This window comes from Geotrypetes seraphini, chromosome 5 (assembly GCF_902459505.1).
Source record: "Geotrypetes seraphini chromosome 5, aGeoSer1.1, whole genome shotgun sequence".
Classification (NCBI taxonomy): domain Eukaryota; kingdom Metazoa; phylum Chordata; class Amphibia; order Gymnophiona; family Dermophiidae; genus Geotrypetes; species Geotrypetes seraphini.
In genome coordinates, this window is record NC_047088.1 from 5,048,786 (window position 1) to 5,066,122 (window position 17,337).

Here is a 17,337-nt window from a genome sequence, read left to right on the forward strand (position 1 = left end):
AGTCCAGTTGAATCATCCATATGTCCAGGATATACATGTCATTGGGCTGGAGTAGGTTTTAACGGAGATTTCGGCAGTTGGAACCCAAGCACAGTATCAGGTAGAGCTTTGGATTCTTACCCAGAAATAGCGAAGAAAAAAAATTAAAAAAATTTAAATTGAATCAGGTTGGGCAGACTGGATGGACCATTTGGGTCTTTGTCTGCTGTCTTCTACTATGTTACTATGGTCCTCTTTATACCTGTTTAGGTGTAGAAGGCTGAAAGCAATTAAGTTGGTACTGACTCCTAAGGTGAATTATATATTAAGTATGGTGCCTGTCCTGTTTCCTGATGCTTTTTATAAATCTATGGAGAGTGAAATCCTTCACTTTTTATAGAAAGGGAAGCCCCTGCGCATTGCTCTAAAAAAAAAAATCCCCTGAAAATGCAAAGAGACTTTGATGGAATTAATTTTCCAGATTTTAAATTATATCGTTCCACTTTTCTAGTAGCTTTTGCTTTCTATTGGTTTACTCAAGCATTTGATCCTGATGTACCAAAGTGGCTATTATTGGAAAGAGAGATTGCTGCCCCATTCCCTTTATGTGGGCTGTTGACTATGCAGCTTCAGCAGGCAGTACCATAATCCTTGGTCTTATAAGCCATACCTCCCGTGTTATGAACTATGGCTAACTATTTAAGACTTTTGTGGCCTGCCTCTGAGTGCATTTCCATTTCGTTCAATCCAGAAATCAAAATTCAAGAGCTGACTTATTAATTGGGCTGAATTGAAATAGAGAGGGATTTGGTCTGTCAATCAGTTATATCAGGGTAATAACTTTAAAATGTTTGAGGATCTATGTTTTGATTATCATTTACCTGCTACACAATTTTTAAAATGGTTGCAGTTAAAACATTGTTTGGCAAAGTCATGTTGCAAAGGTCTGATAAATACCAGGGATGTGGGCTTACATAATTTTTGTGTAGGTCTCATTAGGCAATCAAAAAGAGCCTATTCAGTTTATCAAAAATTTAAATTTAAGAGATTAAATACATGTATTACTCTGTAGCAGTGGTGGGAACATGATTTCCGAATGGAAATCAATGATGTTTTATGGACAGTTTTCTGGAGAAAGGTATGTCGACATACTCCATCAGCATCATTAACACAATCTTTATTCTATGTTGCTGACCGAGCATATTGGACACCTTATAGAGTCTCCAGACTGTCAGCGCATGGATCTAATTTATGCTGGACTACTAATTGAAAAAATATGACCACATCACAGAAGCATACCATGACTCTCACTGGCTCTCAATACAAGCTAGAGTACACTTCAAATTCTACTGTCTACTATTCAAAGCTATTAACAGAGAAAGCCCAACCTACTGGAATAACCGACTAACCCAATCCACCTCAACCAGGCACAGGAGACCCCACTCACTATTCACACACCCACCAACCAAAAATGTTAAACAAGGAAAATTATATGACAACCTAATAGCCACCAAAGCAGCTAAACTGGACAGACAAATCACCACTCTGTTGTCATCGACCACAGACTACAAAACATTCAAGAAAGATACTAAAACCCTACTCTTCAAAGAATACATAAAACCTATCCAACACAACCAGTTCCTACCCAAACCCCACCTACCCACTCTATACCCTTAATATACTCTAATATGCCCCCAGCTACCCAAATAATGCTAAATGCCTCTATTTACCCAACACTTACCACCTTAGATCTCGACAACTCTCTGGTAATTCTTATTACCCAAACATTTATCACCTTGAGATCTCGACAACTCTTTGGTAATTCATATGTAACTCTTACAACATCTCATATGCTATTCCTGTAAACTTTTATGTAATTTCTGAAAACTTTTATGTAATCCGCCTTGAACCGCAAGGTATTGGCGGAATAGAAATCAATAATGTAATGTAAAACTGATGTAGGTGCATTTTATCATATGTTATTTGGATGCCATGCTGTTAAAATGTTTTGGGATGAAGTCTGGCAATGAGTGCAAGAAATCTTTGGATTCTGTATAGAGCTGGTTTATGAAATTGTCATTTTGTGTTCTGCTATCTTATTGCATTTAGTTAAAAAATTATTTGATGTTTTTATGGGTCTAGCAAGTCAGCATGTTTTATCAGAATGTAAAAATCGTACAGTTCTTTCTTTTCTTGCATGGTGGGCGGGAGTCTGTCTTTCACGTAAATATGAAGAAGTAGCTGCTGTTAGGTGATGTTCAGTTTGATATTTTAAGAGGGTTTGGGCTCTTTTAGATGAATATTGTAGAATACATGCTAATGGACTTGTCTTTCTGGTTTGTACTCTCAATTCATCTACTTTTACAATTTTGATGGGGGGGAAGGGCTTAAATGTCATTAGATTAATTGCTGTGTTGAATTATTGTATTTTATGAAATTCAATAAAGACATTTAAACAAGGCTGCTAAAAAAAAAAAAAAAGCTGCTCTTCCTGTCCCAAACAGCTAAGAAGCAGGGGAAGCCTTGAAGCCACCAGCGGCCTTGTGGAGTGTTGCAGCTCAGTTGATTGGAGCAGAGAAAGTTGCTTGACAGGAGGGAGGAGCTATACTTAGTGATTGCTCTTCAGAGCAAGCACCAGGCACAGTTCCTCTACCCTTTTACTGGTGATTCTCTGCACAAATAGCATGCATATAATTTGATCATGTCTCACCTTTACTCAAGAAGGCACACTGGCTTCCAGTAGCACACCGCATTATATATAAACAATGCTTACTTACCTTCAAAGCTTTAGAATTCAAAGCTCCTGCCTTTATTTTTAGAGTCTTAATACCTTATACTACCTCTAGATCTCTTAGATCACAAGATCAACATCTATTAGCTATCCCCTCATTAAAAGTTATTAACACAAGGAGCAATACAATCTTTTCTATAACAGCCCCTCAGTCCTGGAATGATCTTCCACTCTACTTAAGACAAGAAAAAAACTTAGAAAAATTTAAGACCAAACTTAAAAGTTTTCTATTTATAGATGCTTTTAATGATTAAAATCTTCCGCATAGCCAATCTAACTATCTTTGGTAATCGTCATTGTCTCCCTTCCTAATGTACTTCCCTTGAATTATTGAATTTAACAATGAATGTAACCATTAAATAACTTCCCTTTTGTTTTATTATTATACGTAGAAATATCTCCTAAATGTATTGTTATATGTTTAAATAAGTTTACTTTTTTTTACCCAAATTATTGTATGTTTGAATGATATGTTACCTAAATTTTTGAACTATTTGTACATCGCCTAGAATTTTGAATAGGCGATAAATCAAACTATCTAATAAACTTGGAAACTTGGAAAGAAAAATTGCTCCCACCATGATATTTTTTACCATGGTGTTAGAGCTTTGTGCATCTGGGCCTAAGTCCATATGAGTTGCATTGGACTCGGAGGGTTTTGGAAATAGCCCTTCAATTTCTAGCAGACAAGGTTACATATACTGTAATTAATAGAACCATTAGAAGTCTCTACTGTCTAAACATTTTTTGTGAAATCTTTTATTTTAATCTGTTAATCTTTTATCTTTTTTTATGTCTCTCTCTCTTCTCTATGTCATCTTCTCCATGTCAGGGGATTTCTCCAGAGACCCTACGGAAGTTCTTTTGCTGCTTTATGAGTTTGAAGCAAGAGCAAAACTGAATGATCCAATCCTGGATTCGCTTTTGGAGTCCATATGGGAGCTGCCACAATTAGACACCAAGACATTGGAGACTATTGCATGTAATTTATTTTAATTCTTTAGGTTTTAGGCACAGCAAACTAGAGCAAGTACAAATAGTCATATAAATTAGTAAAAGATTATAAATCAACCAGTTCAGCAAACTAACCCAAAAATCTAAATTCATTATATAAAAATCAAAATAAAATACATAAATAGACAATCTGGATATGAATAACTAGACATAAAAAATGGCCACAAATGAAGTTTGCATGCAGCATATTTCAGTGAATAGCTTGCTTCAGGGGATTTAGTGGACCTAGGAAAACATAGGTAAAAGAAATAGGGGGAAAGGGGAAACATACAAACAAAATACAGTAAATAACTGCAGATAAGGACCCACAAGGTCCATCTAGTTTACCAGAGCAGGAAATGGGGGAAAAGAAAAAAAAAAAGCCATCTGGCCAGTATTCAAAGTGATTTAAGTGAGTAGGAGAGACTGTTGCCTGCTTTCATTGCCTGCCACTACCTATCCCCCTATATTCAGTGGCACTAAAACAGGCTGAACTGTTGAATATTGCCTCTGACCACCACCAAAAATAAGTGGTCAAGTCAGGGACAGCTTAGAGAGCAACATAGAAACATAGAATATGACGGCAGAAAAGGGCCGTCGGTCCAACATGTCTGCCCACTCAAAAGAACCCTCCCCTTAAAAGAACACTCCCCTAAGCAATTCCCCGAAGTGAACCCACATGTTTATCCCATCGTTTCTTGAAGTCGAGCACGTTGCTGGCCTCAACTACCTGATGTGGAAGGCCATTCCAACGATCAACCACCCTTTCGGTGAAGAAGTATTTCCTGATGTCACCATGAAATCTCCCACCCTTAAGTTTGAGCGGATGCCCTCTTGTTGCCGTGGGACCTGTAAGAAAAAGGATATTTTCCTCCACCTTGATACGGCCTGTAAGATATTTGAACATCTCTATCATGTATCCCCCCTCACTGCATTCTTCGAGAAAATATAGCTGCAGCCTGCTTAGACACTCTTCATATGGGAGATCCTTGAGTCCTGAGACCATCTTGGTGGCCATTCGCTGGACCAATTCCATTCTCTTCACGTCTTTTTGATAATGTAGCCTCCAAAACTGAACACAGTACTCCAGATGAGGTCTCACCATGGACCTGTACAATGGCATTATGACTTCAGGCTTTCAGCTGACAAAACTTCTTCAGATGCAACCCAGCATTCGTCTAGCCTTGGCCAAAGCTTTCTCCACCTGAGTGGCTGTCTTCATATCTTCGCTAATGATTACACCCAGGTCCCGTTCTTCGACAGTTCTTGTTAAGGTTTCCCCATTCAGGGTGTATGTTCTGCTGGGGTTACCGCTACCAAGGTGCATAACCTTACACTTTTTGGCATTAAAGCTCAGTTGCCAAGTTTTAGACCATTGTTCCAGTAAAAGTAGGTCCTGCCTCATAGTGTCGGGCATGGTTGCGCTGTCAACCACGTTACATAGCTTAGCGTCATCGGCGAATAGTGTAATTTTACCTCAAAGTCCCTGAGGCAGATATTAAACAGTATCGGACCCAAGACCGAGCCCTGTGGCACTCCACTGGTCACAGCCGACGTTTCTGAGGGGGTACCATTTACCACCACCCTCTGAAGTCTACCACTGAGCCAGTCTTTAACCCATGCAGTCAAAGCTTCTCCTAATCCCATCACTTTCATCTTGTTTAATAACCTACGATGTGGGACATTATCAAAAGCCTTACTGAAGTCTCAATATACGATATCCAGGGATTCCCCCTGTTCAGTTGTTTCGTTACCCAGTCAAAGAAGCTTATCAGATTGGATTGACAAGATCTTCCCTTCGTGAACCCCTGCTGCTGAGGGTCCCTCAACTTCTCGTCATTCAGAATCGTATCCAATCTGTTTTTAATCAACGTTTCCATAAGTTTACACACTATTGATGCGAGACTCACCGGTCTGTAATTTTCAGCCTCTGACCTGCATCCCTTTTTGTGGAGCGGAATGACGTTAGCAGTTTTCCAGTCCAAGGGGACTTTTCCCTTGTTTAGGGAAAGATTGAAAAGCACAGATAACCATTCGGAAAAGTTGAAAGGGGACAGATTCAATACAAATGCCAGGAAGTTCTTCTTTACCCAACGTGTGGTGGACACTTGGAATGCGCTTCCAGAGGACGTTATAGGGCAGAATACAGTACTGGGATTTAAGAGAGGATTGGACATTTTCCTGCTGGAAAAGGGAATAGAAGGGTATAAATAGAGGATTACTGCTCAGGTCCTGGACCTGTTGGGCCGCCGCGTGAGCGGACTGCTGGGCAGGATGGACCTCAGGTCTGACCCAGCAGAGGCATTGCTTATGTTCTTATGTTCCCGAAGTACTCTGGGGTGCAGATTATCCGGCCCCATTGCTTTGTTCACTTTTAACCTCGATAGCTCATGGTATACATTGCTTGTAGTAAATTCAAAATCCCGGAACGGATCCTCCGAGCACTCCCTTGTTTGTGGCTGCAGTCCGGATCCTAGAACCTCACAGGTAAAGACTGAGCAGAAGTATCCATTGAGTAGTTCGGCTTTGTCTGAGTCCGAGTCTACATAGTTACCGTCAGGTTTCCTTAGGCGCACAATCCCGTCTGTATTCCTTTTTCTGTCGCTAACATACCTGAAAAAAGATTTATCCCTTTTGTTTACATGCCTAGCTATATTTTCTTCCATCTGGAGTTTGGCATTCCTGACTGCTGTTTTAACAGTTCTAGATTTCACCAGCTAGGCTTTTTTAGCTTCCGGTCGTTGTTTGTAGGATACAAATGCTCTTTTCTTCTGCTTAACTAGTTCCGAGATCTCTGCGGAGAACCATTGGGGTCTGTTATTTCTCCGTCGTTTACTCACAGTCTTTATTTAGAGGTTGGTTGCTTCCTGCAGGGTAGATTTCAGAGCCGAGAACATTACCTCCACACTGTCTATTGTGTCCCGGTTTTGCAGTGCCTCATAGACATAATCTTCCATGCTCTGGAAGTTAGCTCCCTTAAAGTTAAGGACCTTTGTCAATGTATTTGACCTAGTGACTCCCTTCCTGAGGTGAAACCACACCATGTTGTGGTCACTGGAGGCCAAAGCCTCACCTACCGAAACCTTTGTGACATTGTCACCATTGGTGAGCAACAGGTCCAGGATCGCCTGAACCCTGGTGGGCTCCAGTACCATCTGTTTGAGGTGTGCTCCTTATATGGGAGAAGCCCGGGGTTATGCAGGTGCCAGCAATTTTCAATGCGGCACTCACATGGCTAAACTGAGAGGAGCTTCTCCTGCCCACTTAAACCACACTGAATTTGAACCTCTTTAAGTTAATTGCTTAAGTTCTTTTTGTTACCTTTTTTAATTTTTAGTGTAAAACAATTTTTATTGATAACAATACAAAACATCAACACAATAAAGCATTGCCAGAGAAAAATAGAACTGTAGTCATCTGTATTTTATAAATTAGCCCACTCGCCCTCCTTCCCCATATCCTTTTTATATATTAAACAATATTATTGATACCTGTGAACGGTACAACAATGAAATCTTATTGATACTTATTGATACTTCTCATCCAGCATCATTAGATGATCAGGAATCACTCCCTCCCCTCTATATATGCAACAGGTGTGAGTGAGTAAGGTACTTTACCACAACAATCTTCATTTCTTAATCTAATCTAATCTAATCCTTAGGTTTGTATACTGCATCATCTCCACGTTCGTAGAGCTCGACGCGGTTTACAGTAGGAGAAATAGGAACGAACTACAACAGAGGGTTAGAGGTAGAAGTGTGAAGAAAATTTAGAGGACTTGGGATGCCAAGATCCTAAACCAATGTTGTCATCAATGTTCAGCAATCCTTGATCCCCACACCTACCTCCAAAACCTACATTTGAAATACAAGGTGTTGTGCAAATGAATACTATTTAACAAATCCTAACTCATGCTAGCTTTAAGCAACAAACTATGTCCTTCTTGGGGCAAGCTGGGAAATGCAATATTTCTATATCTTTAGGAATTGGCACTTTATTTTCCCAGAAGTTTTGGCATCTCTCGCTTCCCAACAGACAAGCTGATGAAGCAGATTGCGTCAGTGCCAATAATAAAGTGGTCTGATAAGAATAGCCTTACTTGGTCAGACCAATGGTCCATCAAGCCCAGTAGCCTGTTCTCACGGTGGCCAATCCAAGTCCCCACTACCTGTCCAAAACCCAAGGAGTTGTGGTATGGAAAGGCCTTAATCATATATCAACCCTATAAATGTAAACAAATAAGATGAAGGGAAGATAGTTGATCATGTATAATCAATTCTAATGTCATTCGGGGGGCGTGGCTTCGAGGCAAACGAAGATGGCTGTGTGAGGGAATTGCTCCGTGGAGTCAGGCAGTTTGAATGAAAATAATAGTTGTAAAAGTTTAAAAGAAAGTCGATTTTAGTGAGGTATAAGTAGTATAAGAATGGCGTTGGGAAGACAAAGTAAATCTTCAGTGGCTGGAGCTGGCTCTGTTAAAAGGTCAAAAATTGACACGACTTCTCCACTGCTGGTGCCGCTGCCATCGGATGAGGTTGATAATAAGGATCTCATGAGAGAAATACAAAATATAAAAGATATTGTCTTAGAAAATTCAAAGGATATAAAAGAAGTGAAAGGGGAGGTGGTGTGTTTGACTAAGAGATTAAATGCAGTGGATTTGAAAATGGACTGTACAGAAAAACGGGTGGAAAAATCTGAAGTAGAAATAATGCAGTATAAAAAAGATCATAAAGAGATTGAATTATTAAGAAGGGATCTGGTGGACTTATCGAATCTTGAGAGGAGGAATAATTTGAGGGTGATTGGCTTGCCAGAAGGGATAGAGAAGAATGATCCTATTGCTTTTTTGATTAATTTCTTGCCTAAAATTCTACCACTTCAAAGTAAATTTCCGTTGGAGATAGAAAGGACGCACAGAATTCCAACGAAGAGACTGAACAGTCAAAAGGGGCCGCGATTTTTAATCTGTAAAATACTTAGATACCAGCAGGTAATGGAAATTTTGAAGTTAGCGAAGGAACATAAAAATCTTAAGTGTCAAGATGCGAAGATTTTTAAAGTTCCGGATTTCGCCAAGGAGACTGCATATAAAAGAAAGCAATTATTGGACTTACGCCCACAATTAAGAGCAATGGGTGCTAGGTTTGGATTAGTATACCCGGCTACAATGCGAGTGACTCATGACAATAAAACTTTTAAGTTTTGAAGAGGCAGGAAAGTTAAAAGAATATTTAGATAGATGTGAAATCCCTATGAACACCTAAAATTGGAAATGGAAAATATTAATATGATGTCTGTTATAATTTAACGGTTTGATGCATCTGTTATGTTTTGTTTTATTTTATTCAAATTGGGGAATTATTATTATTTTGGAAACTGTCATGTTGCTCGGGATGGCCACTCATCGTACCTTGTGACTTCGTGCTTGGACCGCTGATGCGGCATCAGACTAAATTGACAAAATTTCCCTTTCAGGGGTCCTTTTTGTTTAGAGAGGATTTGGACAAGTTAGTTCAAACCTTGACACTCTAAAGTGCCTCGCTTGCCTGAGCACCGTGCCAGTCCGACCTCATGGGGTGGTGCTGCTCAGGGTTGTTTGCGTGAGTTTCGCAGATATTGCCCTGGTCAAGGGGCTGCTTCCTTCCCAGCCTTCGGGGTGTCCCGGGGTTGTTTCAGTGCATGTAGTCCTTTTGGGGGGCCCATCTGGGGGGGGGGGGTGATTCCTCTGTCATCCCTGTGCTGCCCAGCCCACCCAATGACTCCTTGCCAGTGCCTCCCTTGGCTCCAGTGGGTGCTCTGCTGCAAAAATTTTACCAGGGATGGGCCAAGATCATGTCAGAACAGTGGGTCCTGGAGGTGATTTGGGATGGTTACGTGCTAGAATTTTCCCACTTGTTGCTAGATCATTTTATCGCTTCTCCTTGTCAGGTGGCATGGAAGAAGCGAGCATTTCTCTAGACGCTTCACAGATTGCTAGATCTCAAAGCGGTGGTGCCTGTGCCTCCGTCGGAGTGGGGCACAGGCCGGTAATTCCATTTACTTTGTAGTGCCCAAGAAAGAGGGGACTTTTCGGCCCATCTTGGACCTGAAAGGGGTCAACAGGGCTCTGCGAGTTCTGTCTTTTCACATGGAGACCCTATGGTCGGTCATTCTGGCAGTTCAGCTGGGGGAATTTCTGGCATCTCTCAATCTGACAGAGGCCTACTTGTATGTTCCGATTTGGGCCTCTCATCAGCGGTTCCTGCGCTTTGCAGTTTTGTATGCACCCCTTTGATCTGGCCATGGCTCCTAAGACGTTCACCAAGATCATGGTGGTCGTGGTGGCGGCCTTGCGCGGACCCAACACAGTTAGCTCCTATACTATGCCTTGCATTCCACTCCCACTACTATTTATTATTTCTATAGCGCTGAAAGGCATACACAGCACTATACATTTTAACATACAATAGACAGTCCCTGTTCACTGAGGACCAAATCTAAAATAACTCCCTCTCTTGTCGGTTCTTGGACCAGTTGCTCCAAGAAGCAGTCATTTATGACATCTAGGAATTTTTGCTCCCTAGCACTCCCTGATGTGACATTTAACCAGTCAATGTTGGGGGCAATTGAAATCACCTGTTATTATATTATTGCCCAGTTCGCCAGCTTTCCTAATCTCTGAAAACATTTCTGCATCTGTCTGCTCATTTTGTCCTGGAGAATGGGAATAAACCCTATCTTTATATTCCTTCCCTTCATACATGTTCCCACTTTCTTGTTCTGAGCAGATTTGACTTGTCAGGGAGAGTCCACGTACCCCTCTCTTTTGCCTTTGTCTTCTACAGATGTTCCCGGCTGCTTTGTCAACAACTGATTTCATGGGGGACGAGTTATGAGGTAAGAGGGCAGGAGCTGAAGACTGTGTTATGAGGCTTCCTACATGCTCCAGTGAGTATGAGAAAATATCCCAATAGTCCAGGAATATAATGTGGATATATATGAAAGAAGGTTAGCAAAGGTATGAACCTAATCTTTTGTTGAACATAGAGAGTCTCCTGGCTACAGATGGGGCTCATTACACAGGATAGAGGTGCAAGAGCTATGTCTGATTGTGTAATCCAATTTTTTCCATGTTTTAAAGCATTGGCTATGGAACTTCCAGCTCATTATCCTTCTGTCTGTAAAAGAGCCTTGTGGAGTGCTTTATCCCTGCACCGAAAGCAATCACCCCTGGATGTGCTAAGATACAGGTTATGATTTCTCTTTTTACAATACACATTACTACCCTATCACTAACCTCTTGCATGCAAAGAGAATACATTTATAGTTTAAAGATATAAAGTGAGAAGGTGTTGCAAGTACTTTAATGAACAGAAGATCAGTAACTTGGAGTACATTCTAGTTCTTGCTCCTCCTCCTCGGTCAGTACCAACCCTTTGTCTGTTTACTTGGAAAAGTATTACTGAAGCTAAACACTCTTCTAAAAGGAAGGCAGGGGTTACCACACTCCTTTGTAATCTCCAGGAATCTTTGCATTTTCATTGGCAGTAGTCAAGAGACTTAGGGTTAGATGCACAAAACACCGTTAAGACCATGTGAATTGCTGACTCTGGAACAGCGACTGATGTTCCAACAAACCTCCATGCAAATTATTTGCACGGAGGTTTGTGGCAATCCCTATCCAATCAGTCATTGTGAGAGTGACACATGCACAGAGCCGGTTTGGGGAAGCCCTAACAGCAGGGGAAACCGCAAAGCTGTTGGGGCTTTTTTCTTTTCTTTGTATTTAATGACACAGATATTGTGTGTGTTATACTTGCATAATATCTGTCCCATTAAAATAAAATGCCATGCCCCCCCCCACCAATGATGGCCCTCACAAATGACCCCCCCCCAATGAACTGGCACTGGAACCCCACTCCCACCACACATCAGTAGAAACTGGCAAGAGGGCTGCCCACTCCTTCCTGCCACAGCAACCCCCCTACTCCTGTGAAAATTGGCAGGAGGGATATCCACTCCCCCTGCCATGGCGAACCCCCCTCACCAGCGAAAATTGGCAGGAAGGATGCCTACTCTCTCCTGGAACCAGATGCGCCCCTAGCCAGGCCCTCCCCCTCCCAAACAGTCCCCACCCTTCCCTTTCCCCCAAAAAAAAATATTGACAGGAGGGATATCCACTCCCTCCTGCCACTGGATACTCTCCCCAAACCTTCCCCCCTCTCACATACCTGTTCAGAAGTTGAAAACAGGAGGGATGCTCGGTCCCTCCTGCTCCAAGGCTTGCCACTTCAAAATGGCAGACCTTCCCCTTCTCAGTGCATCATGTGATGAATGGGGAGGGGCCTAAGTCCTGATTAGTGCAGGTGCCTACGTATCCTCCCTAGGAGGAAGGGCCTTAGTCTGAGCCAGTTGGGCCTTAGGCTCCTCCCTCTATCCTGGGATAAAGAGGAAGGAGCCTAAGGCCCAGTTGGCTCAAACAACTCACAAGTAGCAGCCCTTACCAGACTTTAACGTTGTCTCTCCTTCTAAGGACAGTTATTTTAATCAGGTTCTCTGCGTTGATGTACTTCCACATTTTGGACCCTGGGAAAGGAGTGTTTTCCAAAACATGGACCTCAAGCTCGGGGCATTCCATAACGCAAACAAACTGCTGGGTTTTGTAAATCCCTCCGTGCACCTGGACTGTCCTCTAAAAAGAGAACATGTCCAGGTTTTTCTGGACATCTGGTAACCCTAGTCACATAAAATATTTTAAGCATTTTAACTTGCTCTGTCATTTAAAATAAAATGTGGAAAAAGGTACAATCATCCAGCTAGACAAACCAATGTAACTTATTTATTTATTTGGTTTTGTATCCCGTCCTCCCAGAAGAGCTCAGAAGTTTACATACATAATAAAGCATATTTGTACAAAGTGATGGCAAACTTAGAAGAGTAAAAGATAGCATGGCAAAACATTGTCTGACAAAAATGGCAAAACAGTTGAAGCGTGGTAAAATATAATATGACAAAACATGACATGGTGAGACATAGGGTGAACATAGTATGGCAAAACATAGCAAGGTAAACATACGGCCTCTTTTACAAAGCCGCACTAGTGGCTGCGCTGCGCTAATGGCCCCGAAGCCCATAGAGATTTAAAGGGCTTCGGGGCTGTTGCCGCGCGGCTTTGTAAAAGAGGCCAATAGTATTACAAGCATGGCTAACCTAGTATGACACAACATGATAAAAATCAGCAAACGTAGCATGACAAACCTAGAATGGTAGACATGGATGAGCAAGGACGAGAAATTGTAGCATGCAGTGGAACAGTCTCAGTACTCAGGCCATCATAACATTGTTTACTTCATGTTTTTCTGACAGTAAATGTTTGCACAGCCTAGTGCAACTGTCCTTACCTATTGGGATGTTAGAAACTGAAGCTTGCACATTAGAAGAGGTCTGGACTTATTTTGAAGAGGCACTGGATGTCATCAACCACAGCACAGTGAGTTACAAACGCAAATATATTGAACCAAAGAACTAGGGAAGGGCTTATAAGGGACAGTACTGGAGCCAAAACATTTTTTGAGTTCCAAACTTTATTTATTATTGAATATTAAACAGGCAATACCAAGAGAGGAATTTAACAGGAAATTGTATACAGAAATATTCCAAACCATGGGTAAAAAGAATCCAAAGGAGTTGAAACATTTTGGGATAATACTAATGAATGAAAAGTACAAGATCTCAAAATACATGTTTTAAGGGTAGTTCCTAGAAAAGGCAAGGTGAATACTATCCACTTGTGCAGTTTCAAATTCAGGATTCCTAATGCAAAGTGAATAGGCCTGGGTTGGCGCATACTATGCAGAAGCGTTAGCAGGGCATGACAGAGACCTTCCTAGTCCTGATCAGAGGGTCTTATATACATGCAAACACATTTAAAACTTTGAAAAAGTCAGGATAATAAACAAAAGATCAGGAAACCGATATATAGCATAGGAAAAGGGGAATTCACTATTTGTGTAAGGTGTTAGGTGGGCCAGAATCATAGAGGAAATCAGGTAAAGAACTCTAATGACTCCATTTTGGGGTTTTCTGTTTTCTGTCTCTCTTTGTTCTCTCTGCGTTTCTTTGTTCAGTTTTTCCCGCCTTGAGCCTCATGGTCTAATTCAGGGATCTCAAAGTCCCTCCTCGAGGGCCGCAATCCAGTCGGGTTTTCAGGATTTCCCCAATGAATATGCATTGAAAGCAGTGCATGCACATAGATCTCATGCATATTCATTGGGGAAATCCTGAAAACCTGACTAGATTGCGGCCCTCGAGGAGGGACTTTGAGACCCCTGGTCTAATTAATACCAGATGTGCTTGAGCTGGTTAAGAGCATATTAGATTACATATCCAAAATGGGGTATAACAGAAAGCATTCTTGTATTAAGTGTGAATGCAATGTACCGTGTAGGATGTATGAATGGGGCCCCGAATAAATGATGGATGCTATGAATGAGATGTGAGAAAATGATTTGTACTTATATTTAAAGGTTTTATATAGATATATATAAGATGCAAGAAACTTTAAGGAGAAATCTGAGGCAACATCTGGAAATGGTTAAGTTAGAATCAGAGACACAGTACCAATCTTTGCAAAGCTCAGAGCAGGGGGGAATAGCCCCTCCTTCCTCTCATTGTGCTGACAGGGACATGAACTTTTCAGCACTTTTCAACAAATGCAGGCTCTCTTGAAATAAGTTTTTTGAGAATGACAAAAAGAATATTAGATATGTAATAATGGGTATGTGCATATTTGGACATCAATGTAAACAACAATATGATTTTAAAAACTTTGTCTTTGAGTTTTTAAAACTTGTAAAGAAATTTCTTTGTCCAAATCTAAGGACAGCCTCTGTTAATGGATTGGCTGACAAGTGTGATGTCATACTGCCTTGTGAAAAATATAAAAGGAACGGACCAGTATAGACTCGGAGAGACAATCAGAAAAGGTGCAAATTTCATGCCTGATGGGACTCCATCACACATGATTTCTGAGACATGTAAGATTAACATTAATAAATAAATTATAATATTGAACTGGTAATATATGTGTGAGTGCCATTATTCCTAAGCACCTAAGAGCGAGCTGCGCTAATCGCTAATCAAAAGTCAAAAAAATTCACTAGAAGGAAAGCAGTCCTTCAGAGATCTAGCAGTCAAAAATGACAAAATATGTTGATACTCAAGTAGAAGCATAATGGCAGATAAAGGCCAAATGGCCCATCTAGTCTGCCAATCTGCAATAACCATTATCTCTTTCTCTCTCTAAGAGAACCTACGTGCCTATCCCACACCTTCTTAAATTCAGACACAGTCTCTGTCTCCACCACTTCTTATGGGAGACTGTTCCACACATCTACCACCCTTTCTGTAAAAAAGTATTTCCTTAGATTACTCAAGAGCCTATCACTTCTTAACTTCATCCTATGCCCTCTCATTCCAGAGCTTCCTTTCAAATGAATAATAATAATAATAATTTATTTTCTTGAATACCGCCCAACCAGTAGTTCTGAGCAGTTCACAACAGGAAAATACTGAGACATTTCAACACATGGTACAGTTTCAAAGAACACACTCTATGTACAATCTAAAATTATATAATAAAAGTAATACAATTGTTAAAAACATTCAAGTACAATATTAAAAATTATTTAAAAATTTAAAACATACTATGACAATAAGAATAGAAACATAAGACCTCATTTAAATATATCAAAATTAATATTCTTATTTGTCAAATAAATATTCTTTAATGATTTCCTAAATGTGAAGTAAGAATTAGATTCAACAATCATCGGACAGCCAGGAGTTCATCCTATGTGCTCTCATTCCAGAGCTTCCTTTCAAATGAAAGACTCGACTCAGGTGCACTTACGCTATGTAGGTATTTAAACATCTCTATCATATTCCAGTGTTCCCGCTAAGCTGCGCTGGCCTGCGCTCGCGCACAAAATATTACATCGCAGCGCACAAGTTTCTCTTCACAGCGCACACACGCGTCGCAAAGGTAAGGGGAGGTAAGGTAAGGGGACGCATTGGGGGGATTGCACTTCCCCACAATTGCCATGCTTCGGTTCCTCTTCTTCCTTCCTTCCTCCCCCCCCCCCGCGGGACCCTGCGGCACCATCAACTCTTACTCCCTCTAATGTCGGCCCTGCAGCTCCAGACTTCCTCGCACCTTCTCCCCTCCCCCTTTGGATCGCTATTATTTTAAATGTTATAGCCGCGGAGCTGTATCCATCAGTGGAGATGTCTAACCTCGGCCTGCCCCGGAACTCTTACTGCAACAGTGACTTCCTGTTCCTGCCTAGACGGGCGGCTACTGCAGTAAGAGTTCCGGGGCAGGCCGAGGTTAGACATCTCCACTGATGGATACAGCTCCGCGGCTATAACATTTAAAATAATAGCGATCCAAAGGGGGAGGGGAGAAGGTGCGAGGAAGTCTGGAGCTGCAGGGCCGACATTAGAGGGAGTAAGAGTTGATGGTGCCGCAGGGTCCCGCGGGGGGGGGGGGGGGGGGAGGAAGGAAGGAAGAAGAGGAACCGAAGCATGGCAATTGTGGGGAAGTGCAGAGCTGCAGGGAAGAGTGTTGCGGTACCCAGCTGGAGGGAGAAGGAAGATGAGGGAGGGAATTAAAGGAGATGCCAGGGCTTGGAGCGTAGGAGGAAGGTATGCCAGTCTAAGGGAAAAGGAAGGGGGAGATGTGAGAGCATGGAGGGGGAGCGAAAGATGGAAGAAAAGGAAAGGAGAGAGATGCCAGAGAATCAGGGAAGGGGAGATACCAGACTATGAGGAGAGGTGTGGGAGAGGGAAGGCGAGGAGAGAGATGCCAGACCAATGGGGTGAAAGGAGAGATGGAAGGGGGAGGCATACAGTTTCTGGAAGGGGCATAGAAGGAGAGAAGATGCCATATAGGGGAAGAGAGACGGCAGACAGTGGATGGAAGGAAGAGAGTTACAAGAAGATGAGGAAAGGAGAAACCACAGAAGACAAAGGTAGAAAAAAAATTTCTATTTATTTATTGCTTTAGGAGACATGTGTCACTGTTTCTGTGAAGCATTGTATGCAGAGTCCAGCTTCTTGCTGGTTCAATTTAACCTTTGTCTATGTATTTTTATTTTATCCCCCCTTTTACAAAACTGTGAAGCGTTTTTAGCACCAGCCTTGGTGGTAGCAGCTCTGATGCTCAGAATTTTATGAGCATCAGAGCTGTTACCTCCGTAGCTAAAATCCACACTACAGTTTTGTAAAAGAGGGAGGGGTTAGTTTGTGATTACATATTCCTTACTAGGCGAAGGTGTTTTCTGTGTTCTGTGTGTTCGAAAGACATGGTTTTCTGTTAGGATTGACGGTGTAGGATTGATCTGTGCTGGTCTGGCTTGTTTAGTTTTACAATGGGTGTATTGATGTACTGTTCACTGCAATATGTAAGATGCTGCCTTTTCCTAGGTACTCATGTGTGACGTGTGGCTTGTTACTAAAAATCACGTTTTTCGTACAGATGGGGGGGGGGGGTGCCAAAAAATGATGGGCCCCGGGTGTTACATATGCTA

General features: G+C 41.7%; 1 protein-coding gene across 1 annotated transcript in view; it reads left to right on the forward strand.

Moving 5' to 3' along the window:
• TEX11 (testis expressed 11) overlaps positions 1-17,337 on the forward strand; it is a 575,855-nt gene that overhangs the window by 493,879 nt on the left and 64,639 nt on the right. The window contains exons 26-28 of the mRNA XM_033944972.1: positions 3,603-3,752; positions 10,890-10,998; positions 13,115-13,238. Coding sequence (XP_033800863.1) covers positions 3,603-3,752; positions 10,890-10,998; positions 13,115-13,238 — 383 coding nt within the window. The remainder of the gene's footprint in view (positions 1-3,602; positions 3,753-10,889; positions 10,999-13,114; positions 13,239-17,337) is intronic.